General features: G+C 45.0%; 1 protein-coding gene across 3 annotated transcripts in view; it reads right to left on the reverse strand.

Annotated features, from left to right (window-relative positions):
* Positions 1–1,846: 1,846 nt before the first annotated feature.
* mmp17a (matrix metallopeptidase 17a) overlaps positions 1,847–24,997 on the reverse strand; it is a 45,024-nt gene continuing 21,873 nt past the window's right edge. For all 3 annotated transcript variants that reach the window (XM_078554549.1, XM_078554547.1, XM_078554548.1), the window contains 4 exons: positions 20,199–20,351; positions 16,412–16,669; positions 2,673–6,935; positions 1,847–2,627 (listed from right to left, as the gene is read on the reverse strand). In XM_078554549.1, the coding sequence (XP_078410675.1) occupies positions 6,616–6,935; positions 16,412–16,669; positions 20,199–20,351 (731 nt within the window). In that variant the 3' untranslated portion in view covers positions 1,847–2,627; positions 2,673–6,615. The remainder of the gene's footprint in view (positions 2,628–2,672; positions 6,936–16,411; positions 16,670–20,198; positions 20,352–24,997) is intronic.

Below are 24,997 nucleotides of genomic sequence, written 5' to 3' on the forward strand. Positions count from 1 at the left end.
AGCACCTTCCAAACCCACGACCTCAAATACCTAGAAGGACAAGGGCAGCAGACGCATGGGAACACCACCACCTGGAAGCTCCCCTCCAAGTCACTCACCATCCTGACTTGGAAATATATCGCTGTTCCTTCACTGTCGCTGGGTCAAAATCCTGGAACTCCCTCCCTAACAGCACTGTGGGTGTACCTACACCGCCTGGACTGCAGCGGTTCAAGAAGGCAGCTCACCACCACCTTCTCAAGGGCAATTAGGGGTAGGCAGTAAATGCTGGCCCAGCCAGCGAAGCCCACATCCCATTAATGAAAATAAACAGTCTTCTCCCCATCTCCAATGTTTTTACAATACACAAAAGTGTACAAGGAAAATTAATAAGCATCCATTTGTAACACCCCCTGTGATATTTCTCCTTTTATTTTTGCAGCAGTGTCTTAGAGATTAGTCTTCAATTCCTGGAGACTCTATGCCAATCCTGCTTCTCGTTTGAAGCCTGGTTTGGCAGCCTTCCATTGAAAGGGAAGCTCAGGGGCCGATATGAGTAATAGTCATGTGGGTGAGGTACCAGAGCAGAAAGGGTGCCCAGAGAACATGCCCCAGAGAAAGTTAGTGTGTCTCCAAAGAAATATAAACATTGAGCAGAGTAAAATAGGAATCTATTGCCCTATGCAAGTGCATGGTTTTTGAAACCATTTTGCATTCCTTGAGAATCTTGGGCAGAATTTAGTGCTTAACTGCACCAAAAGCCAATCTATTATAAGCTAGAGCGATTCTCCAACTAAACACTTCTTTTATAAACCAGTCATTGTAACAGCCAATTAAAGTCTCCGCTAATTTCACAGAGTGCAATAGCATCCATGCAAGTACAGATTAGTAATTAATTGACGCTTATGACACAGAAGGAGGCCATTCACTCCATCATGCATGTGCTGGCTCTTTGAAGGAGCTATCCAATTAGTCCCACTCCTCCGCACCCTTGTCCTTTCCTCATAGCACTGCAAATTTATTTATTTTATTAATTATTGTCAATATTAACGCTCTGGCAAATCTAAATCTTCTGTGCACCTGCCACTTCAGATCATAATGCTTTTATTTTGAGGAAGGATTAAACTCGGGTTCCTTTGCCCCACGGTGGGGTCATGCACTATGCAATTTCTGGATCACTGAAGTTCGGATTTCGATTCCTGCAGGGGTTCAGGTTGACTGCTATAGGGTTTGAATGCTTGTGTTTTTTTTAAATTATGAGAAGAAACATATACATATATATGTACATATATGTATATTTTAAAAATTACATCAGTCCACATCCTGTCAACTTTGGCTAGTCTAAGTTCCTGTGACTACAATTGCAATGAAAACTAGCCATGTAAACATTTCATGCTGCAGTTGTAACCTCCTACTAGTGGGGATGCTGTAGCTCCAACATTGACAGGATGGTGTAATTATTTTAAGGACTACTCATTGGGTCTAATGTAGACCTGGTAATCCTGGACGCAGTAAGTACGGTACTCGGGGTTTGGTTAGGTTAGGTTTGGTTCAAAAACAGTTCCCTTAAAGGGGGCCTAATGCTTGTTTTAGACAACCCCCAGGATACTCTCTAGACAATCAGTATGGCATCAGACAGGTTTCTGATGATGTTTGGGAACAGGAATGTTAACTTCCTAAATTGGACCTCTTTGTACCTGCATTCCATCTGTAAAATTAGCATAATAATGTTCTAAGAGTGGCCAAGATAGCAGAGGGTTACTGGTACCTGTACAGATGCAGCCTAGTACAAGTCACTGCCTTAAGGCCGGACAGGCCAAATAAACTCAATCAAGTTAAGGGAAAGCAGACTGAAGAAAAAGAAGCATTTACTTTTTTTAAAGCACTTTAATAACATCTCTCAGACACATTCTAACACACTTCACATTAAATGAATTACTCTGAAGGGCAGTCACTGCAGCTAAGTGCGCTTTGGCACACAGCAAGATCCCACAAACAGCAACAAGTTCATCTGTTTCTGGTGTTGTTAGTTTGAGTGATGCTGTGGAATTTAGTAACAGGTACCTAGGGCATCAGGCCAGGCACAACCTCTCACCCAACAACTGTCACATTCTACAACGCTGAAGCCTCTCAGCAGTCCAGTGAAGGGTTCAAACAAGGTTCCTTGCTTAGCTCATGAAATCAAGAATTTCTGTGACTTTTTTTTGACGAGTTCAGAGAGAGGAAAGGCCAAACACAAGTTCAACTCCCCAGCTTCTCTCCTGGTGTCCTTCCAGTGTCAACTGAAGCTGCTCCAGATATCAATTAGGAACCAGCCATGAACAGAGCAGGAGAGGCCATCACTGCTGAACAGGACCCCCATCCCTCATTCGTTTTGGAATGAGCTATATTGTGGCACTGGCATTGAGTTGAATGAATTGACTGAATGTTGAAATGTTAGGCTAATGTATTAGTTGGTGACGGTACAAACAGAGCTGTTTTACTGGGGAAGCATATAATGGGCCTTGATCTAATTGCACCCATTTATTGACATAAGTTAAAATCACTCTGTGTGGTGTGCAAGGCATTGGATATCAGGAATACTACAGGGATTCAGGGTAAGAGAAAATTCAACCCACTCACTATAAACCAGTTGTGTGTGGCATACACTTTCCAATGACTAAAGACATGACCCTAGGCGGCTCTGGTAATACCAGGCAGAGACAAGACAGAGTGAAACCGTACTTAGTCAGGTAGCCCAACATTATCAAAAGCTGACATGTGAATTCTCCAAGGACTACTTTAGAATCTGCACATACTTCTGAAGAAATATAATCACTCCAAATATTCAGAGAAATTATAGGAACGTTAAACCGTGTAAATAATTTCCTTCTAAATTCAGTATTTGGGATTAAAATCTCTAAATTGGGAAGGATCATAATAGATGTAGCAAATATTTTATTGTAATAATTGTAACTAAAAATGATCTTGCAATGATTTGAATCCAGAGATTCTCCTAGCTTTCCACCCAGCACTAGCTGAGGAAAGGTTGAACAAGTCGAGCCTATACTCATTGTGCTTTCGAAGAATGAGCGGTGATCTTCTTGAAAGATGTAAGATTTTGAGGGGGCTTGACAGGGTGGAGGCTGAGAGGATGTTTCCTCTTGTGGGGGAATCTAGACCTAGGGGGCACAGTTTAAAAATAAGGGGTCTCTAATTTAAGACAGAGATGAAGAGGGATTGTTTTTCTCAGAGGATTGTTAATCTTTGGAATTCTTTTCCACAGTGAGCTGAGTTAGACGGATTTTTTGATGGACGAGGAAGTCAAGGGTTATCGGGAATAGACAGGAAAGTGGAGTTGAGGCCACGGTCGGGTCAGCCATGATCTTATTGGATGGCAGAACAGGCTCGAGGGGCCGAATGGCTGACACTGCTCCCATTTATGATGATACTTATGAGCTCAAAGTCAGGCTGCACCACTCTGCGCCCTCTTCAAAAGGTTTCATCCCGTCTTTGTGTCTGTTCTGCTAACACCAAAGCCAGCAATGCACCACACACTCAGCAAGGTATACGGCAGTGTCGTGGTTAAATAGCAACCCAGTAAAACACAAGTTCAAATTCCATCGTGGGTAGCTTGAAAATTTGAATTCAGTTGGATGAAAACCTATTATCATTAAAAGTGAGCATGAATTAAATTATCATTAAAAATCAAACTAGTTCACTAATGTCCTTTAAAGGACATCTGTCACCCTTGGCCAGTGTAGCCTACACGTGACTCCAGTCCCATGCCAATACGGTTGCCACTTAGCTGCCCTCTAGCCAGTATCAAACTATGTCAAGGAATAAAACCAGATGGAGCAGTGCATGGACTGTAGCAGCAAGGAGAGGTCCCACCATTACCCTCTCAAGGTAACTAGGGGTGGGCAGTGAATACTGTGACATCCACAGCCTGAGGACTAATTTTATAAAAAAAAGCTTCTTGGGAATTTTATTCAGAATCTCAATTATCTCCCATTGTACATCTTTGACCCGTATCGGAAAGAAGCAGCAGTGATGAGTTATCACAGATTATTATAAATGAATTAGTTTATAATGATCAAGTTAAGGATGGCATCAAATTGAAAGGACAGGCGTTCAATGTTGTGAAAGTTAGTGGTAGGCCAGAAGATTAGGAAGACTTTAGAAACCAGCAAAGTATGCCAAAAAAGTAGAGGGAGAAATTATGTTATGACAATAAACTAGTAAAAAATATAAAAACAAACAGTAAGAGATTCTACAAGTATATAAAAAGGAAGAGAGTAGCTAAAGTAAATGTTGGTCCCTTAAAGGAGGACACTGGGCAATTAATAATGGAAAACAAGGAAATGACAGGGACTTTGAACAAGACAGTAAAATCATCCCAGCATTAGTTTAAAATCAGGGGGCAAAAGGCAGTGAGGAACTTAAAACAACCAATATCACTTGAGGAAAAAGTACTGGGCGAACTAATGGGACTAAAAGCTGACAGGTGCCCTTGACCCAATAGCCTGCATCCTAGGGTCCAGAGTAAAGTGGCTGCAAAGATAGTGGATATAATGGTTAATATTTCAAAATTCCCTAGATTCTGAAAAGGGCCCAGCAGAATGGAAAACTACAAATGTAAAACCCCTGTTCAAAAAAAGGAGAGAGACAGAAAGCAAGAAACTATAGGCTAGTTAGTCTAACATCTATCTTTGGGAAAATGCTGCAATCCACTATTAAGGAAGTTGTAGCAGGACATTTAGAATATCGTAATACAATCAGGCAGAGTCAATGTGGTTTTATGAAAGGGAAATTGTGTTTGACCAATTTATTGGAATCTCTTTGTGGCAGTAACAAGCAGTGTGGATAAAGAGGAACCTGTAGATGTGGTGTAGTTCGATTTCCAAAAGGCATTCAATAAGGTGCCGCATCAAAGGCTACTTCAGTAAATAAAAGTTCATGGTGTAACATATTAGCATGGATAGAGGATTGGTTGGCTGACAGGAAGCAGAGAATAGGGGTAAATAGGTCTTTTTGGGGCTGACAGGCGGTAACTAGTGGAGTGCCACAGGGATCAGTGCTGGGGCCTCAACTATTTACAAGCTTTTTAATGACTTGGATGACGAGGATGTCCTCATACATGAATCACAAAATATTATTATGCAGGTACAGCAAGTAATTAGGAAGGCAAATGGAATATTGGCCTTTATGTAAAGGGGGTGGAGTATAAAAGTAGGGAAGTCTTGCTACACTGTACAGGACATTGGTGAGAATGTACCTAGAGTTTAGTGTACAGTTTTAGTATCCTTACTTAAAGAGGGCTATACTTGCATTGGAAGCAGTTCAGAGAAGGTTCACTAGGTTGATTCTTGGGATAAAGGAGTTGTCTTATGAGGAAAGGTTAGGCAATTGGGCCTAAACTCCTTGGAGTTTAGAAGAATGAGAGATGATCTTACTGAAGCATATAAGATCCTGAGGGGGCTTGACAGGGTAGATGCGGAGACAATGTTTCCCCTCGTAGAAGAATCTAGAACTCGGGGGCACAGTTTCAGAATTAGGGGATGCCCAGTTAAGTCGGAGATAAGGGGGAATTTCTTCTTTCAGAGGGTTGTGAATCTTTGGAATTGTCTACCCCAGAGAACTGTGGAAGCTATCTCATCGAATATATTCAAGGCAGAGATGAACAGATTTTTGATCTGGAAAGGAGTCAAGGGTTAGGGGGAACAGGCATGAAAGTGGAGCTGAGGCCAGGATCGGGTCAGACATGATCTGACTGAATGGCGCAGCAGGATCAAAGGGCCGGAGTGGTTGAAATGAGTAGTGCGGATGCATTTAAGGGGAAGCTAGACGAGTATGTGAAGGAGAAGAGGAAGGAGGGTTACGATGGGAGGAGGCTTGAGGGCAGCATAAACACCAGCACAGACTGGGTGGGCCGAATGGCCTGTTCCTGTGCATTGTATTCTATGTAATCCTGCTGCTCCTATTTCTTATGTTCTAAAATGGAGGTGTTACCGGACTGGGAGCCAAAGTAGGTCAGCGAGCATAGGGGCAGTGTGGTCTCAGTTAGGATATTCATCAAGGCTTCCCTGATGGTGGAATACCCCCACAATGTCAAGTCATTCCAGTCACCTCTGGGTCACTACGGGGAGTTATGTTTGCTTTCTGATAATATCCAATTCAAACAACATTGCCTGAACAGAGCCTCAAGTACCAACGTAAAACTAAAGCATTGCCTAGTGAGTGAATAATATATATGTAAATAAATAAATAAATGCAGTGTATTTTAATACCAGTGATTAACATCCCATTTCATGGTATTGAGTGACAGGAATGCCAATAAACTCTTCTTGATCATAGCTATACAAAGGTCCTCGGACTCTACTCCTTTATTGTATTAAAAAAATAAATTGTTCGAATTTTCCTTGATGATCAAGAACACTTTCAACCAAATTCCTTCATATTGTTTTTTAAAAAATGTCGATCCATCGTGAATCCACCCCGCCTCAAACGTTTCGACCAGACTTGGCACAGCTTTTCATTTTGATAGTGGGTGCTCTTTATCTTCAGACTCTTCCTGGCAAGGCAGTGAGGATTTGTTTTGACATAATCATTGCTGCGTCACGAAGCTGTTGGTACCAACATTGACGAATGTCCATATTAATCCAATCTGAGCCACAGTGACACCACAAAGATAACGGCCAGACTCGCTTTGCGCCTCAGCAGAGCGACGAGTCTCGATGTGTCTGCAGCAGATGTGCAAGAGCAGTTCCTTTTCTCGTTCCCCGACCTGGTTTCATCGTGGTGACCCTGGCCTGTTCGGGGTCTGGAGTGGCCCTCGTCTGAAATCGATGAGTCCGCCTGCATCTCACTGCACACTAGCCAGTCCCTGGCCACTGACTTTGGGTATCCGGGGTCCACTTCCATGTTACTGTGTGTCACTTTCCAGTAATTCTTCCCCTTAAAGAAATAGGCTGCGCCTAATCAGGAGTGCAAAATGCGAGAATAGAAAATAAACTTTCAGTACATTTTGCATTTGATTTATTCATGTTTCATATTTGATGTCTTTGTGTGCAGGTACTGGTTAAGCCTCAGATAGTCATATTTCAAAGTGTCACATGTCATGCATTTTATTTATTTGTTCCACTGCAGAGGAAGCTCACATAATCTAGGCTGATACTTCCAGTGCAGTACTGAGGGACGGCTGCACTGTCGGAGGGTCAGTGCTGAGGGGGTGCTGCACTGTCGGAGGATCAGTACTGAGGAAGTGCTGCACTGTCAGAGGGTCAGTACTGAGGGAGTGCTGCACTGTCAGAGGGTCAGTACTGAGGGAGTGCTGCACTGTCAGAGGGTCAGTACTGAGGGAGTGCTGCACTGTCAGAGGGTCAGTACTGAGGGAGTGCTGCACTGACGGAGGGTCAGTACTGAGGGAGTGCTGCACTGTCAGAGGGTCAGTACTGAGGGAGTGCTGCACTGTTGGAGGGTCAGTACTGAGAGAGTGCTGCACTGTCAGAAAGTCAGTACTGAGGGAGTGCTGCACTGTTGGAGGGTCAGTACTGAGGAAGTGCTGCACTGTCAGAGGGTCAGTACTGAGGGAGTGCTGCACTGTTGGAGGGTCAGTGCTGAGGGAGTGCTGCACTGTCGGAGGGTCAGTACTGAGGGAGTGCTGCACTGTCGGAGGGTCAGTGCTGAGGGAGTGCTGCACTGTCGGAGGGTCAGTACTGAGGGAGTGCTGCACTGTCGGAGGGTCAGTACTGAGGGGGTGCTGCACTGTTGGAGGGTCATTACTGAGGGAGTGCTGCACTGTCAGAGGGTCAGTACTGAGCGAGTGCTGCACTGTCGGAGGGTCAGTGCTGAGGGGGTGCTGCACTGTCGGAGGGTCAGTGCTGAGGGAGTGCTGCACTGTCGGAGGGTCAGTACTGAGGGAGTGCTGCACTGTCAGAAAGTCAGTACTGAGGGAGTGCTGCACTGTTGGAGGGTCAGTACTGAGGAAGTGCTGCACTGTCAGAGGGTCAGTACTGAGGGAGTGCTGCACTGTTGGAGGGTCAGTGCTGAGGGGGTGCTGCACTGTCGGAGGGTCAGTACTGAGGGAGTGCTGCACTGTCGGAGGGTCAGTACTGAGGGAGCGCTGCACTGTCGGAGGGTCAGTACTGAAGGAGTGCTGTACTGTCAGAGGGTCAGTACTGAGGAAGTGCTGCACTGTCGGAGGGTCAGTACTGAGGGAGTGCTGCACTGTCGGAGGGTCAGTACTGAGGGAGTGCTGCACTGTCGGCGGGTCAGTACTGAGGGAGTGCTGTACTGTCAGAGGGTCAGTACTGAGGTGGTGCTGCACTGTCGGAGGGTCATCACTGAGGGTATGCTGTCTGTCGGAGGGTCAATACTGAGGAATGTTTCACTGTCAGTAGGCCAGCGCTGAGGGACTCCAAGGTGTTGTCTTTCTGATGAGATGTTAAACTGAGGCCCCATGTGACCTCACAGGTCCATGTAAAAAAAAATCCATGACACTCTTTCAAAGAACAACAGGGGAGTTCTCCCCGGCGTCCTGGCCAATACTTATCCCTCAACCAACATCACTAAACCAGATTATTTGGTCATTATCACACTGCTGTTTGTACATGAATTGGCCGCCTTGTTTCTGATGTTACCACGGTAACTACACTTCAAAAATACTTCTTTGGTTGTAAAGCACTTTGGGACATCCTGAGGTTGCGAAAGGCGCTATATAAATTCAAGTCCATTTTCTTATGTCACACTTGCACCTGATTGGCTCATGTCATGTTGTCAAAAGGGCAATACATCACAACACTTTAATAAAAGGTTTAAAACAGAGAAAGAGAAACATTTTTTCCTGCTTCATCACCTGAATACTCGAATTTATAAGCAGACCCCAACCTCGAGGAGATTTTCACAGCAACTACAATGAGGCTGTAATTGATTTCAGGTTGTGTCTCCATCTTTAAACAGGGCATAAACAAGCAAAGGCCTTAAAGGGGCAGGTCACATAACACAGATCCTCCTGACCAGCTAAACTCCTGAGATTGGAAACCATCTTGGACATTACTACAGCCAATCAGCACATGTTAAGCAATGATCTCTTAGCTTCAATGTTTACTGGAGTTTCACAAGTTTATTTTTCCTCATATACAGTGCATGCAGAAGAAAGGGAAGTGACAATTGATAAGCAATCAAATTATTGGGGAAAGAATGTTTTCGGGAAATACTTAGCACCGGCAACTTGCATTTATATAGCGCCTTTAACATTTGCAAAATCTCCCAAGGTGTTACACAGGAGGTGTTGTCAAACAAAATATGACATTGAGTCACATAATGAGCCAAAACTTGTTCAAAGGGGCATCTCAAAGGAAGAGAGAAAGAGAGGTGGAGGGGATTAGGGAGGGTATTTCAGGGTTTAGGGCCCAGGCAGCTGAAGGCATGGATGGATGGTAGAGTGGCTGAAATCAGGGATGTTCAAGATGCTGGAATTGGAGGAGTGCAGAGATCTTGGAGGGGGGTGGGGCTGGAGGTGATTACAGGGATTGGGAGGGGGGTGGGTCTGAGGGTGATTACAGGGATTGGGAGGGGGGTGGGGCTGAGGGTGATTACAGGGATTGGGAGGGGGATGGGTCTGAGGGTGATTACAGGGATTGGGAGGGGGGTGGGGCTGAAGGTGATTACGGATTGGGAGGGGGGTAGGGCTGGAGGTGATTACAGGGACTGGGAGGGGCGGTGGGGCTGAAGGTGATTACAGGGATTGGGAGGGGGGTGGGTCGGAAGGTGATTACAGGGATTGGGAGGGGGGTGAGGCTGAAGGTGATTACAGGGATTGGGAGGGGAGTGGGGCTGAAGGTGATTACAGGGATTGGGAGGGGGGGTGGGGCTGGAGGTGATTACAGGGATTGGGAGGGGGTGGGTCTGGAGGTGATTACAGGGATTGGGAGGGGGGTGGGGCTGGAGGTGATTATAGGGATTGGGAGGGGGGATGGGGCTGAGGGTGATTACAGGAATTGGGAGGGGGGTAAGGCTGAAGGTGATTACAGGGATTGGGAGGGGGTGGGGCTGAGGGTGATTACAGGGAGTGGGAAGGGGGTTGGGGTTGATGGTGTCAGCTGTGGCTCAGTTCATAGCACCCTCGCCTTTGAATCAAAGGGTTGTGGGTTCATGTCCCACTCCCGGAAAACCAAGAACTGTGATTGTACTCGAAAGAGTTGCAATCTGTGACTGTTGATAACTCGAAAGAGTTTGATGGTGATTACAGGGATTGGGAGGGGGGGTGGGGCTGAAGGTGATTACAGGGATTGGGAGGGGGGGTGGGGCTGAAGGTGATTACAGGGATTGGGAGGGGGGGTGGGGCTGAAGGTGATTACAGGGATTGGGAGGGGGGTGGGGCTGAAGGTGATTACAGGGATTGGGAGGGGGGGTGGGGCTGAAGGTGATTACAGGGATTGGGAGGGGGGTGGGTCTGAGGGTGATTACAGGGATTGGGAGGGAGGTAGGGCTGAGGGTGATTACTGGGATTGGGAGGGGTGTGGTGTGAAGCCATGAAAGGATTTGAAATGAGGATGATTTTCAGGGCAGTTTTGTGAGGCTCTACAGCACTCGTGAAAATCCAATGTTGTGCATCCATGGGTCTGAACATGGGTTCCTCTCAATGGATGTAGGGCTTCTGAATTGAAGATTAATGCCCCATCCTAGCACCTGACTATAGCACTGAAGTGTTAAAAACACAGAATGGAATGGTGCTAAATAAATATTATAGGAACAATAAGGGACCAACAACCCCTTGACGTTATTCTGCCACCATTCAATTAGATCACAGATGATTGGTACCTCAAACCACTTTACCCACCTTTGTCCCATATCCCTTCATACCCTTACCTGACTAAAATCTATCCACCTCACTCTCGAAAATTACAATTGACCCCAGCATCTAGAGCATTTTGGGGCAGCAAGTTTGAGATTTCTGCGATAGGTTAGCTGAGATACTGTAGTAATTATGGTTTTATTTAGTGTGTAATGTACCTTTAAGAATAATACGTGTTAGGAGAGATCACATGGTCTGTAGTAACCAGTAGGGGAGTAGCATAGGCTACCTCAGAAGTCAGTGTGGAGATAGAGTTGGAATTGAAACCACACATGTAGTTGCTGCTGAGTATATTGTAAATAAACTTAAAGTTTCCAACCAAGGAGTGTCTGAAGATCAACTCCTTCATTAATAGTACAACTCGGCCACCCTACAACAAACTGGCGATGAGGGTCGAACAGAAGAAATCAAGCTAGAAAGAAATCGGCACTGTACCTTGCCCAGTGATTGTAAGTAGCGAGCTCCATTAGAATTGAAGAAGTTATCCTCTCTCAAAATGCTGCAATTTGGGAGAATTGGTCCTTTTGAACCCGTTACAGACGATTGGTCTCAATACATAGAACGCCTCATGTTCTTTTTTCTTGTGAACGAGATTACAGGGGAAGAGAAGAGGCGAGCCATCCTCTTGAGCATTTGTGGGAGCAAAACCTACAGTCTGATTCGAAGTTGGATGACACCCACTGCTCCAGATTCAAAGAATTTCGATGAATTGGTGGAGGGTCACTTTCAACCAATGCCCCCAGTCACGATGCAGAGGTTCAGGTTTAATTCGTGAAATAGAGCCCTGGGTGAGACAATTGCATACTACGTGGAAAATCTGAAGCAGCTAATGGATATGACACTTTGGACAACATGCCCAGAGATCGTTTAGTGTGTGGTGTGAAAGATTATTGTCCGAAGCGAATCTGGATTTTAAGAAAGCGCCAGAGATGGTGCTGGTCATGGAAAGCACAGTAAGAGATTCAAAAGCAATAAAGATTGCGTAAAATGGCGCCGTCCTCTACATCGGGTGGGAAACCTCAGCCGAAAGTGGTGCGAAAAAAGCGAGACTCTGCCGAGAAACGGGAAACAGCCCCCGCTAGCTGAAGAATAAAGAAAAATAACTTAGCAGCAAAATTGAAGAATAATTTTAATAGAGGTGGAAACAAGGGGCAGATTTTTCCTATGGCGGGCGGGCTCGTTGGGAGCAGGCGAGGGCAGTTGCGGAGCCAATTGCCGCCCGCGATCGACTCCACGCCGCCAATTAAGGTGTAAGACGTGGCCGGCAGCGCTACCTGTGCAGGCGGTAGGAAGGAGCATGCACGCGAAAGAGCACTTCAATCTCCCTGAGGCACGGAGCTGCGTCAGGGAGATCGAATCGATCTTAAAAATATTAAATTAAAGGTGTAAAAATTTATTTAAACACGTCCCTGGGACATGTTTTCATACTTATGAAAATTTATTTATTTATTTGATAAAATCTTTAGGAAACTTCATCCCGCTCGTGGATGAGGTTTCCTAAAAAATGCGAAGGCCGCTTGGGCTTTTCACCTGCCCGCCAACCTTAAGTTTGGGTGGGTAGTGTTCACAAGTACTTCAGTTAACTTCTTAATGGCCTTAATAGGCCATTTACATTTTGGCGGGCGCGCAGTTGACTCCGGTGCGTGCCCGTCGAATGAAATATCGCAGGACTACGCGGTGACGTCGCGACATTCGCCCAATGTCATCACGCACCATTTTACGCGTTGGCGTATCGGACCCGCCCCCGCACTCTGACTGAAAAATTCTGCCCAAGGAGTCTCTTAGCGATTGGCAGTTTAAAAAATATCGAATGCTACTATTGTCACAGAAATGGACGTATGATGAGGCAGTGTAAAGGAAAGATTCAAGCAGGCTTGTAAACAAAAGAAGAAACCCAATGAAATCTACAACGTAGAAGAGCCTGAAACAACAAAATCTGACATTTAATCGTTGTTTAATCTGAAAGTTGGAAAGACAGAACCGATATTTGTCACAGTGAAAGTAAATGGCAGACCTGTTAAAATGGAAGTGGACACGGGAGTTTCCACTACAGTAACTGGGGAACATACCTTCAGATATCTGAATAACGGTGAACATAATTAAGTTTAGAAGAAACAGCTGCCAAGCTCAAAACACATACAGGTGAAGATATTCAAGTCAGAGGCATAAGCACAGTAACTGTCCATTATGGAAGCCAATCGGCAAAGCTACCCATGATGGTGGTAGCAGGCGAGGAGCCAAGCCTCCTGGGGTGAAATTGGTTAAAGGAGATTAAGTTAAAATGGGCTGAAATTTTCCAGTTGAGAGCAAGTGGGCTGCCACAGCTACTTAGAAAGTACACCACTGTCTTCAAGGGTGAACTGGGGAAAGTCCAGAGTATCATATGAGCCTGGAAGCAATCCCTCACTTCATGAAGGTGAGACCGGTACCACATGCCCTGCAAGTGAAAGTCGACATTGGACTGAACTGACTGGAGAAACTGGGCGTTATACAACCTGCTCAGTTCTCAGAATGTCCCATAGTCCCAGTCCTTAAACTCGACCAAAGCGTCTGAATTTGTGCAGACTACAAACTGACGGTTAATAAAGTAACTAAGCTAGACAGACACCCCATTCCAAAAATCAAAGACCTGTATGCCAAGCTGGCAGGAGGGACAACGTACACAAAGCTTGATATAAGTCATGCTTATCAACAACTAAAGTTGGATAATGCCTCCTGGAAATTTGTCACAATTAATACCCACAAAGAGTTGTACCGATATACATGGTTGTCTTTCAGTGTCTCCTCAGCTTATGTCACTTTCAGAGAACAATGGAAAGCTTACTGCAGGGACTGCCCCAGGTTGTAGTCTATTTAGATGATGTACTGGTGATAGGATTCACTGAAAAAGAGCTTTTAGCAAACTCAGAAGCTATCTTAACACATTTCTTGCAAGCTGAAATGCCTCTACAAAAAGAAAAGTGCATGTTCCAAGTGAGGGAGGTAATCTATTTGGGTTACCGGGTAGATTCACAGGGCCTCCACCTGGTTGAGGAGAAAGTGAGAGCCATAAGAGAGGCACCTGTGCCAAAGAATACCTCCGAGCTCAAATCATTCCTAGCAATGATCAACTATTATGGGCGGTTCTGACCCAATTTGTCTACAGTGCTGGCCCCCCTCCATTTTCTACTCAAAAAGAACCAATGTTGGTCTTGGGAGGCGCCCCAGAGAGAAGCTTTCATAAAGGTGAAGCAATTGTTGCACTTGTTCAATCTATTAGTGCATTATGACCAGACGAAAGAATTGGTGCTGACATGTGACTCATCTCCCCCTGGAGTGGGAGCAGTGCTCTCCCATCGGATGGATGATGGCACGGAACGGCCATTAGGATACGTATCAAGAGCAGCGGAAAAGGGATACTCGCTGATAGAAAAAGGCCTGTCCATCATCTTTGATGTCAAGAAATTTCACCAATACGCACACGGCCACTATTTTACAATCATTTCAGACCACAAACCATTGCTAGGATTGTTTAGTGAGGACAAGGCTATACCACCCATAGCCTCAGCAAGAATACAACGATGGGCTTTAATCCTGGCAGCATATGAATACACTTTCATACATAGGCCTGGAAATCAAATCGCAAATGCCGATGCCGTTAGTCAAGAGAATGCCCTTTACAAGAAAATGATGAGCACATCCTAACATGAGTTCCACAGGAACTTGTTTTACTGCTCCATTTCTTAGATTCCTCACCGGTGTGTGCTCGAAAGATCAGAGACTGGACAAGTTGGGACCCAGTCCTATCTCAGGTATGAGAACAAATGCTACATGGTTTGTCACAGGAGCCCGTATGTGACGAAATGAAACCGTACTTCAACAGAAGACATGAAATAACCAGCCAGGATGGCATCTTATTGTGGGGAGCACGAGTGATAGTTCCTCCAAAGGAATTGAACTACACAGTGCACGTCCAGGAATTTCCCGAATGAAGACCATAGCGTGCAGCTATCTATGGTGGCCTGGGATGGATTTACGAAACAGAGAGTTTAGTAAAGCACTGTGTGCAATGTCAGCAACTGCATAAGTTGCCAGTGACAGCTCCATTACACCCATGGGAGTGGACAGGTAGACCCTGGGTGCGGTTACACATTGACTACGTCGGACCTTTCCTGGGAACAATGTTTCTGCTCATTGTCGATGCCCATTCAAAATGGTTGGATGTACATGAGGTGAAGTCACCAACGTCGGCTACTATAATTGAGAAACTACGTCAGAGTTTTGCCACTCACGGGCTACCAGAAGTAACTACCAGAAGTAGTCATTTCCAATGACGGCATGGCATTTACGAGTGTTGAGTTTCAACGGTTTATCAGCCTCAACAGTATCACTCATGTGAAAACTACACTGTACCCATCCTTCCTCAAACGGACTGGCCGAAAAGACGGTTCAAATGTTTAAGACAAGCATGAAAAATCTAACTGGCGATTCCTTAGCAAGCAAGCTAGCTCACTTTATTTTCCATTATAGGACCACCCCTCACACAACAGGTGTCACACCTGCGGAGTTATTGTTAAAACGCCGTCTCAGGACACGTTTGAGCTTAATAATGCCGAATTTAGAGGGGAAGGTGGAAAGGTGTCAGGGAAGCCAGAAAACCAGACATGCCTGGCATAGTCAGGAGAGGAAATTTACCGTGGGAGAGCCGGTATACGTGAAAAACTTCGGGGAAGGACCAAAGTGTTTACCGGGTGAAATAAATGCGGTGACAGGACCGCTATCTTACCACGTGCAGGTGGAAGGCCGGATCACCTGTAAACATGTGGACCATTTAAGGAAGAGAGAGACAAATCTTCAAGATTTGGTTCCACCAATGGTTACGGCCGCATCTGCGTTTCCTGTTGAGGATACTCAACCCAGCACTGACATGTCTGATGTTCCTGTAAGGGTTGAGGATACAGAGCTGCAAATGCCCATTGAAGCACCTGATGCTCAGGCAACTCCGGAAAAGGAGGTCACAACTTCATGACAAAGAATCTGAAGTTGTGGAGCTGCGACATTCCACACGTACCAGGAAACCACCAGAAAGACTGAACTTGTAAATTCCTTACCCAGTGTGAATATTATGTTGTGTTGAAAAAAATGTACTTGTAAATACAATATGTATAGCTGAGTTAAAGGTGAAGAATATAATAATTATGGTTTTATTTAGTGTGTAATGTACCTTTAAGAATAATACTTGTTAGGAGAGATCACATGATCTGTAGTAACCAATAGGAGAGTAGCGCAGGCTACCTCAGCAGTCAGTGTAGAGTTAGAGTTGGAGTTGAAAGCACACATGTAGTTGCTGCTGAGTATATTGTAAATAAACTTAAAGTTTCCACCCAAGGAGTGTCTGCTGATCAACTCTTTCATTAATAGTACAACTCGGCCACCACGCAACAGATACTGAGGTTGTAAGGATGGGAAATGGAAAGATTCCTGCCCCACCAGCTCAGTAAGGCTGGGATTAAGATATGTTAATGGGAAAGGGTGAAGGTAGCTTGCTTCTCATTCACAACTCAACACTTCACCTTGGCTAACGGTGACATTCATTCTCAAGTGGAAATAACATACCATCAGACCATTTCATAGCATCATCAATCTGGCTGGGCAAACCCTTCCACAAGACTGTGTCCTTTGGATAGTCTGGGTCCATTTTCCGTAGGTGGTCATCATATCTCCAGTACTGATTGTCCTTAAAGAAATAGGTCTTATCATCATGGGGACAGACAAAGGCTGCATCAATACTCTTCACAGACAGACCAAAGTCGCTGATGAAGCGTGGGTAGCTCTCCTCCACATTGTTATCTTTGAACACCCAGTACCGTTCTCCTGTCAAACAGATTGGAGAGATGCATTAAGAATTAACATACATAGAAGTAAATCGTTCCTTCTATCTGGTTAGTCTACCATTTTTTTCAATAAAGCTTCGGGCTCCCACACAAACATAGAATGGGGACAGCACAGAAGGCGGCCATTTGGCCCGTTGTGCTTGAGCTGATAAGCAGAAATGTTCTCCTTACAACAAAGGCAAAATACTACAGACGCTGGAAATCTGAAACAAAAACAGAAAATGCTGGAAAAACTCAGCAGGTCTAACAGCATCTGTGGAGAGAGAAAAACAGTTAACGTTTCGAGTCCGTGTGACTCTTCAGAGCTAAAGAGAAATAAAAATGTGATAAAATTTATACTGTTTAAGGGGGGGCGGAGCAGGTGAAGCTGGATAGAAGGCCAGTGATAGGTGGGGGCAAAGGGGAGATTGACAAAGATGTCATGAACAAAAGGTCAAAGGGGATGTTAATGGTAGTGGGCACTGGCTAAAGGAAGTGCTGATGGTGGTATTAAGGTCAGAAAGCAGGATGTGATAATAGCAGGACAAGGGTAAGCACTCTGGAAAGAGCAACATAAACCAGTGATAGATGGCTCTTGTGGGGGTGGGGTTTTCCTTACATCTGACCACCAACCAGTTTTGGCGGTTAGGTGCAAAACAGCTGTTAGGCCCTTCATTTACATATGAAGGAGGCAGTGACCCGGAATGTCTACAAATGGAATCTCTACCAGTACGGTGACTTTGGTAAAATGCAGGCGGAGATCAGGTGCCTGATGGTTTTACTCCCCATAGGGAGCTTTGGGCTCTCCTTGCCACTGTTGATACAACAAGGAGCAATCCCATCCCTGGTATCCATTAACTAAAAGAAAGATGGAAGGGGCTGGGGCTCTTTTCTCTGGAGAAGGGAAGGGTGAGGGGTGACCTGGTAGAGGCATTTAAAACGCTGGAGGGTTTGATAGGGTCGATGTAAAGACATTAATGTTTCCATTTGTCGGGGAAAGAAAAACTTAGGGCCATAAATATAAGATAGTCACTAATGCATCCGATAGGTGATTCAGGGGAAACCCCTTTACGCAGAGAGTGGTGAGAATGTGGTTGTGATGACCTGATAAGATGGAAGCAGATTTAATACACGCTTTCAAAAGAGAATTGGATAAAGGAAAAAAAAATCTCGTAGGGCAATGAGGAAAGAGTAATGGGACTGGGATTAACTGGATAGCCCTACCAAAGAGCTGGCACAGGCTAGATGGACCTAACAGCCTTCTCCTGTGCAGTATTGTTCTATGATTCTATCGTCTGGAACTTGCTAACACAAGGAGTGGTTGAGATGAATAGTTATATAAGCACATGAGAGAGAGAGGAATGGAAGGATGTGCCGATAGGGTGAGATGAACATGGGAGGGAGATAGCTTGTCCAGAACACAAGCATGGACCTGTCGGGCCAAATGGCCTGTTTCTGTGCTTTACAATCTACGTAACTAAGCTTGGAGGCAGAAATGGATCTGTGAAACATACTCCTTAAGGTTTATTTCAGGAGAAATTGTTCTACAATGAGCACTTTAACCTTTCATTTCTCAGGATCTTTTAGATCAAGATCTAAGGCTGTTAATCATGAAACAAGTAGTTTATTATCAAAGAACACCAACTCAGCTTCTAGCTCCATGTCTGCTCTTTGTATTGACTGCACAGTGTGACATTGAAGATAAACCTTGTAAGACACAATACTTACACATCAATGATTTCCAAAATCTGTATTGTAGGATTCAGTATTTCTAGGGAAAATATTGTATCTAAACCACAGAGACTTGAGCTGACAGTCTGGGCTGTTGATCCCAGTGTGATACACCAACACAGCACAGGGCAGGGATTAAAGATGGGGCCTTTACAGGCCTGCGCTCAGTCTTGTGCTGGCCATCAATATGATGCACCGTTGTTTGGCTCCAAAATTTTAAAATATAGGAACAGGAGGCCATTCAGCCCCTCGAGCCTGTCCCACTATTCAATGAGATCATGGCTGATCTGCACCCTAACACCATCTACCTGCCTTGGCTCAGTATCCCTTGTTACCTTTGTTTAACAAAACTCTACCGACCTCAGATCTAAAATGACGAATTGAACCCCAGCATCTACTGCTTTCTGTGGGAGAGAGTTCCACACTTATACTTGAGTGAAGAAGCGTTTCTTAAATTCTCTCCTAAGTGGCCTGGCTCAGAACTTAAGTTCTGCCACTTGTTCTAGGCCTCCCCTCACCCACTACCCCAACAACAGTGGGTCAAGTTTCTCTCAATCTACCCTCTCAATTCCTTTTGAAATTCTAAAACCCTCCATCATCTATAGTCCAGGGAAAACAAGCCTAGTTTATGTAATCTCCCCTCAGAATCTTACCATTGGTAACATTCTGGTGAATCATCACTGCACTCCCTCCAAAGACCAACATATCCTTTTGAGGATTGAGTTCAAATTCTCAACCTTCGTATTGTGGGATCTCAATTCATGCCCTCTGGACTAACTCCTGTGAGGCCTTTGGTAACCACACCAGCCACAGTGGTGATCAGGGCCATTCCTAAGGGGACTCCAATTTCAGGGAGGTACATTCCCACCCTTTACAGCAGGAATACTCACAGAAAAGCAATGTGTCCGTTATGTGCGATGGCCAGTATAACAGGCTATGGTGAGAAGCCCCGAGCTTTAACAGAGGGTTTTGTTACTATGAATGTTGGGCGAGACATCTTCAAAGGAATTACAACAGTTCCTAACACATGAGGTTGCCAGAGGGAGTAGGAAGATTGTGGTTCCCAGCCGGACTCCCCGTGAATGGGAAGGTTAAGGGGTGCGGGCGTGGAATGGGGGTGTTCAAAATTTTGAAGGATTTTGATAGAGTAAATGCGGAGTGACAGTAGGGTCACAGATTTAAGGTGACTGGCAAAAGAACCAGGAGCGACACAAGGGAAAAAATTGATGCTGTCAGTTATAATGCGCTGCCTGAAGGGGCGGTAGAAGCAGATTCAACAGTAACTTTTAAAAAGGGAATTGGATAAATACTTGAGAAAGGAAATGAAAATTGCAGGGCTATGGGGAAAGAGCAGGAGAGCGGGGCTCATCGAATCGCTCTTTCAAAGAGCTGGCACAGCCACAATGGGCAGAAAGGCCTCCTTCCGTCATTCTTTGATTCTATGAAGTCTTATCACACCTTTACGACCTGTTTACTATACTGCAGAAAGAAACCACGTGTACAACGCGACCACCGTAGCCCTACTGAAATCACATACTGCGATTGTCAGACCACCCGGGCAATGTCCGAGCTTGTAAATACACACAGCTACTTCTGCGCAAAATAAATGGAATACTTAAGATGGCGCAAGCAACAGCTTTGAAATTGTCTTAATGCAAATGGTTAATGGTTATCTGTTCTGACCAATATAAACAACTGCCTGATTTTAAAGGTGGATATTTTAAGTGATGGAGATTTCATGTGGATGGTTTGAAGCAGGTGAACTTGCTACACTCTGGAAGATGGACACCAATTCTTACCTTTGAAAAATACTATTTTGTGATCTGCAGTTCGCTCATATACAGAGTCCACGCCATCCATGTTGCTAGGTAACCCGCGCCAGAAGCGTTGGATCTCTGCTGGCTGAAAGGAGACCAAATGCCTGTTTCGGGTCAATCGCCAGAAATACTTCCCTATTGGAGCAAACGCAAAAAGTTACTGAGGAAACTGAATGCAAGTGCAGAAAACCAATAGTGCAGCTTCTCAGTCTAAAGTGCAGTGGCTCAAACTCCTCCATGCCCTCGTCCCTTCCCTATCTCTGTAACCTCCTCCAGCCCCTACAACCCTCCCTATCTCTGTAACCTCCTCCAGCCCCTACAACCCTCCTTATCCCTGTAACCTCCTCCAGCCCCTACAACCCTCCCTATCTCTGTAACCTCCTCCAGCCCCTACGTCTCTCCCTATCTCTGTAAACCCCTCCAGCCCCTACAACCCTCCCTATCTCTGTAAACTCCTCCAGCCCCTACAACCCTCCAAGGTCTCTGCACTCCTCCAATTTTGGCCTTTTGAGCACCTCAATTTTAATCACTCCACCACTGGCAGCCTTGACTTCAGCTGTCTAGACCCTAACTCTGGGATTTTCTCCCCAAACCACTCCATCTCTCTACCTCTGTTTCCTCCTCGAAAATGCTCCTTAAAATCTACCTTTTTGATCAAGCAGTCCTAATGGCTCAGTGTTAAATTCTGTCCGATAAAGCTCTCATGAATCACCTTAGGACATGTTTACTATGTTAAAGGTGCTACATAAAGGCTAGATGTGTATTGCCATCATGGCCTCTATCATAACAGAACAAATTGATTCCTGATGGCTGTTTCCCCTTTCATTGACCTATTCCTTAGAATGTTACTCTGTTGTATGTCCTATTTAATACATTTCTGGATCAAGGAGATAGTCTTGGTTCCTGCAGTTATTGTCTATTCCAGGAGATGGGGCTATGAACCAAAATAGAGACTCCAATAAGGTAAATGCTGCATCGCTGCAGTGACAGCATAATTGGAAAGCTTAATGTTTAATATCACTGCATCAAATTCATCACAACAACACTCTCCATTCTGTTGAATGGCTTCCCATTCCAAACATTTGTCAAATCTTTCAGTAATAGTTTTTATGTATTGCTTCATTTCCAGGCTTATTCCTTGGGAATTGTGGTTAGGAACATCAGTATTGCACAGGATATGAATCACAATCGGTTTAACAGCAGTGGATTGGGAGCTGGCCCTTGGCAATTGAGTGAAGGGTTAAGGGAGTACGAACACCCACAGGAAGAGGAGGAGGCCATTCAGCCCATCAAATTGGCTACCGCACTTCCTAGATTACAATAGTGATTACACTTCAAGGTATTTCATTGGCTGTACAGTACTTTGTGACATCCAGTGGTTGTGAAAGGTGCTACATAAATGCAAGTCTTTCTTTATCAGAGCCTGCTGTGACATTGTTTTCAGCTGTGACACCTATTAATGTACCTATCAATCCTCACTCCCTGCCTTTTATAAAGTATGACCTACAATCTACAGCACAGAAACCTAACTGGTCCACGCTGGTGTTAATGCTCCACACGAACATCCTATCACCCCCTCTTCATCTCACAGCGCATCCTTCTATTCCTTTCTCCCTCATGTCTTTGGCCAATTTCCCCTTAAATACTCTTCACCTCAATCACTTGCCACCACAAGGATGGAATGAGTTGAGGTAGGGTTGGAGGAGCCTCATATGAAGCATAAATGCCATCACAGACTCAATGGGCTGAATGGCCTGTTTCTAAGCCATATATTGTATATAAAGTAACTGCTATGGAGTTGGGTAACAGAGAATCACAGAATTGTTGTGGTGCAGAAGGAGGCCATTAGCCTCATCGTGTCTGAACCGACTCTCTGAATGAGCATTATGACCTAGTGCCATTCTCCTGCCTTTTCCCCATTTCCCTTGTACATTGTTTCTATTTAAATAATCATCTAATGCCCTCTTGAATGCCTCGATTGAACCTGCCTCCACCACACTTCCAGGCAGCGCATTCCAGACCCGAACCACTCGCTGCGTGAAAAAGTTTTTTCTCACGTCATATTTGCTTCCTTTAAATCTGTGCGCTCTCATTCTCGATCCTTTTACAAGTAGGAACAGTTTCTCCCTATCTACTCTATCCAGATCCCTCATAATTTTGAACCCCTCTATCAAATCTCCTCTTAGCCTCTCCTCTCCAAGGGGAACAGTCCCAACCTCTCCAATCTATCCCATAGCTAAAGTTTCTCATCCCCGGAATCATTCTTGTAAACCTCTTCTGCACTCTCTCCAATGCGTTCACATCCTGCCTATAATGTGGCGCTTGGAACTGTACACAATATTCCAGCTGAGGTCTAACTAGTGTCTTATATAAGCTCAGCATAACCTGCTTGCTCTTGCACTCTATGCCCCTATTGCACCATTGGCAGTTGTGCTTCCAGTTGCCTGGGCCCTAAACTCTGGAGTTCCCTCCCTAAACCTCTCCACCTCTTTCCACCTTTAAGACGCTCCTCAAAGCCTACCTCTTTGGCCGAGCTCATTGTTGAATTTTGTTTGCTAATCGCTCCTGTGACGTGCCTTGGGGGTTTTGCTACATTAAAGGGTGCTGCATAAATGCGAGTTGTTGTTGTAGACAAGGGAAGGAAGCACCTAGAAGTGAGAGGGGCTGACAGGATACATTGTCAGTGGAGCACAACCAACAAACTCAAGCAAAATAATTCACCAGAATGGTACCTGGGATTAAAGACTTCATTCATATAGAGAGGCTGGAGAAGCTGGCATTGTCCTCCCAGAGAGGGGTGAGAATGTAGAACTCACTACCACAGGGAGTGGTTCAAGTGAATAGTGTGGATGTACTTTAAGGGGAAGCATTTCCAGTGGCGAGAGGGTTTTATTTTTAAATACATTCTTTGCAAGGCCAGCATTTGTTACCCATCCCTAATTGCTCTTGAATTGAGTGGTTTGCTAGACCATGTTAAAGGACAGTTAAGAGTCAATCACATTGCTGTGGGTCTACAGTCATATGTAGGCCAGACCAGGTAAGGACAGCAGATTTCCTTAAGGATAACAGTGAACCAGATAGGTTTTTTAACAATAATCGATGATAGTTTCATGGTCACCATTACTGAGACTTGCTTTATATCCCAGATTTATTGACTGAATTCAAATTCCACCAGCTGCCTTCTGAACCTGTGCTGCCAGAGCATTAGCCTGGAGACCTCTGGATCACTAGCCCAGTGACAATACCACTACGCCACTATCGCCCCCACGGCTAGTAACCAAAGGACACAGATTTAATCTAATTGACAAAGGAACCAGTGGGGAAAGGGGAAACATGTTTTTATGCGGTGAGCAGCCTTGATCTGGAAGGCGCTGCCCGAAAGGGCGGCGGAAGCAGATTCAATAGTAACTTTCAGAAGGAAATTGGGTAAATACTTGAAAAGGAAAAAATTTACAGGGCAGTGGGGAAAGGGATAGCAGTTTCAGAAAGCAAGCACAGGCACAAAGGGCTGAATGTCCTTCTTCTGCACTATAAGATTCTGTGATTCTATGAAGATAGAAAATCGTGGAAAATAAATGAAAGAGGCATGCATTATATTTATGATTTATCTAAACTGCGTTGGCTGGACAGAGCCAAGTTTCAATTTATTTCAGTCTCCAAAATAAATAATCTTTCAGCTCTCTAGCTGGAAGCAGACTGTCAGATCTTGTACTGTTAGGTTTCAGTTCCTATCGGGAAGTCTGTCTCCACTTCCAGCCCAATGCTGGTATTTTTTATAGAACAACAATCTGAATACCTCATCGTCCAAGTCCTGACCGTTCTATCATTGTAAATATTCACATAAATAGGCAAGGAAAATTGGAGACAGCTGCCTGCTCTCACAGTTTGAAAAGAGTAGATTATACCTGAGGGCTAACAGGACACCAATGTTGGATGCAGGTCTTACCACGAACATTTGTCAAGGCATCACCGTGTTCCAAACTGCCAATGACGTAATGCAACGTGTCCGTAATGAACCCTGACATGATGGGATATCACACTGTGAGGCAGCATCGTACAGCACAAGACAGGAATAAGCTTCTCCCTCACCATCACTGCCACCAGCTGTTCCTGTAATAATTCCAAGCCTTTTACCTCCACATACCTCTACATGCTGATTCAGTCATGGGGCTTAGATTTGCCTTTGGCAAGTTGTAACTCATTCCCCCTAAATCCCTTTCGCACATCTTAGTTTGCAGTAGGGTTTAAAATTGCATTTTTCATGATCTGTTGAATATCGTGTCAACCTCCACAAGGTCCCTAAGAGAAAAGCAAAATACTGCGGATGCTGGAAATCTAGAACAAAGACAGAAAATGCTGTAACAGATCTGAAGGAGGGTCGTACGGGCTCGAAACGTTAACTCAGTTTCTCTCTCCACAGATGGTGCCAGGCCTGCTGAGGTTTTCCAGCATTTTCTGTTTTGGTCCGCAAGGTCTCTTCTGAGGAGCCCAAGTTTCTCCAGTGTTTCCTCGGTGTTTATTCTGCTCAAATTTTCTCAATGTGGCACATTCAGGGATTTTAATGTCACTCTGCTGTCTCAGTGACCAGAACCGGACATGGTGCTCAAGGTGGGGACTGACCAGAGCTGGACATGGTGCTCAAGGTGGGGACTGACCAGAGCTGGAAATAGTGCTCAAGGTGGGGACTGATCAGAACCGGACATGGTGCTCAAGGTGGAGACTGACCAGAGCTGGACATGGTGCTCAAGGTGGGGACTGACCAGAGCTGGACATGGTGCTCA

Source organism: Cetorhinus maximus, chromosome 12 (genome assembly GCF_964194155.1).
Source record: "Cetorhinus maximus chromosome 12, sCetMax3.hap1.1, whole genome shotgun sequence".
NCBI classification, from domain to species: domain Eukaryota; kingdom Metazoa; phylum Chordata; class Chondrichthyes; order Lamniformes; family Cetorhinidae; genus Cetorhinus; species Cetorhinus maximus.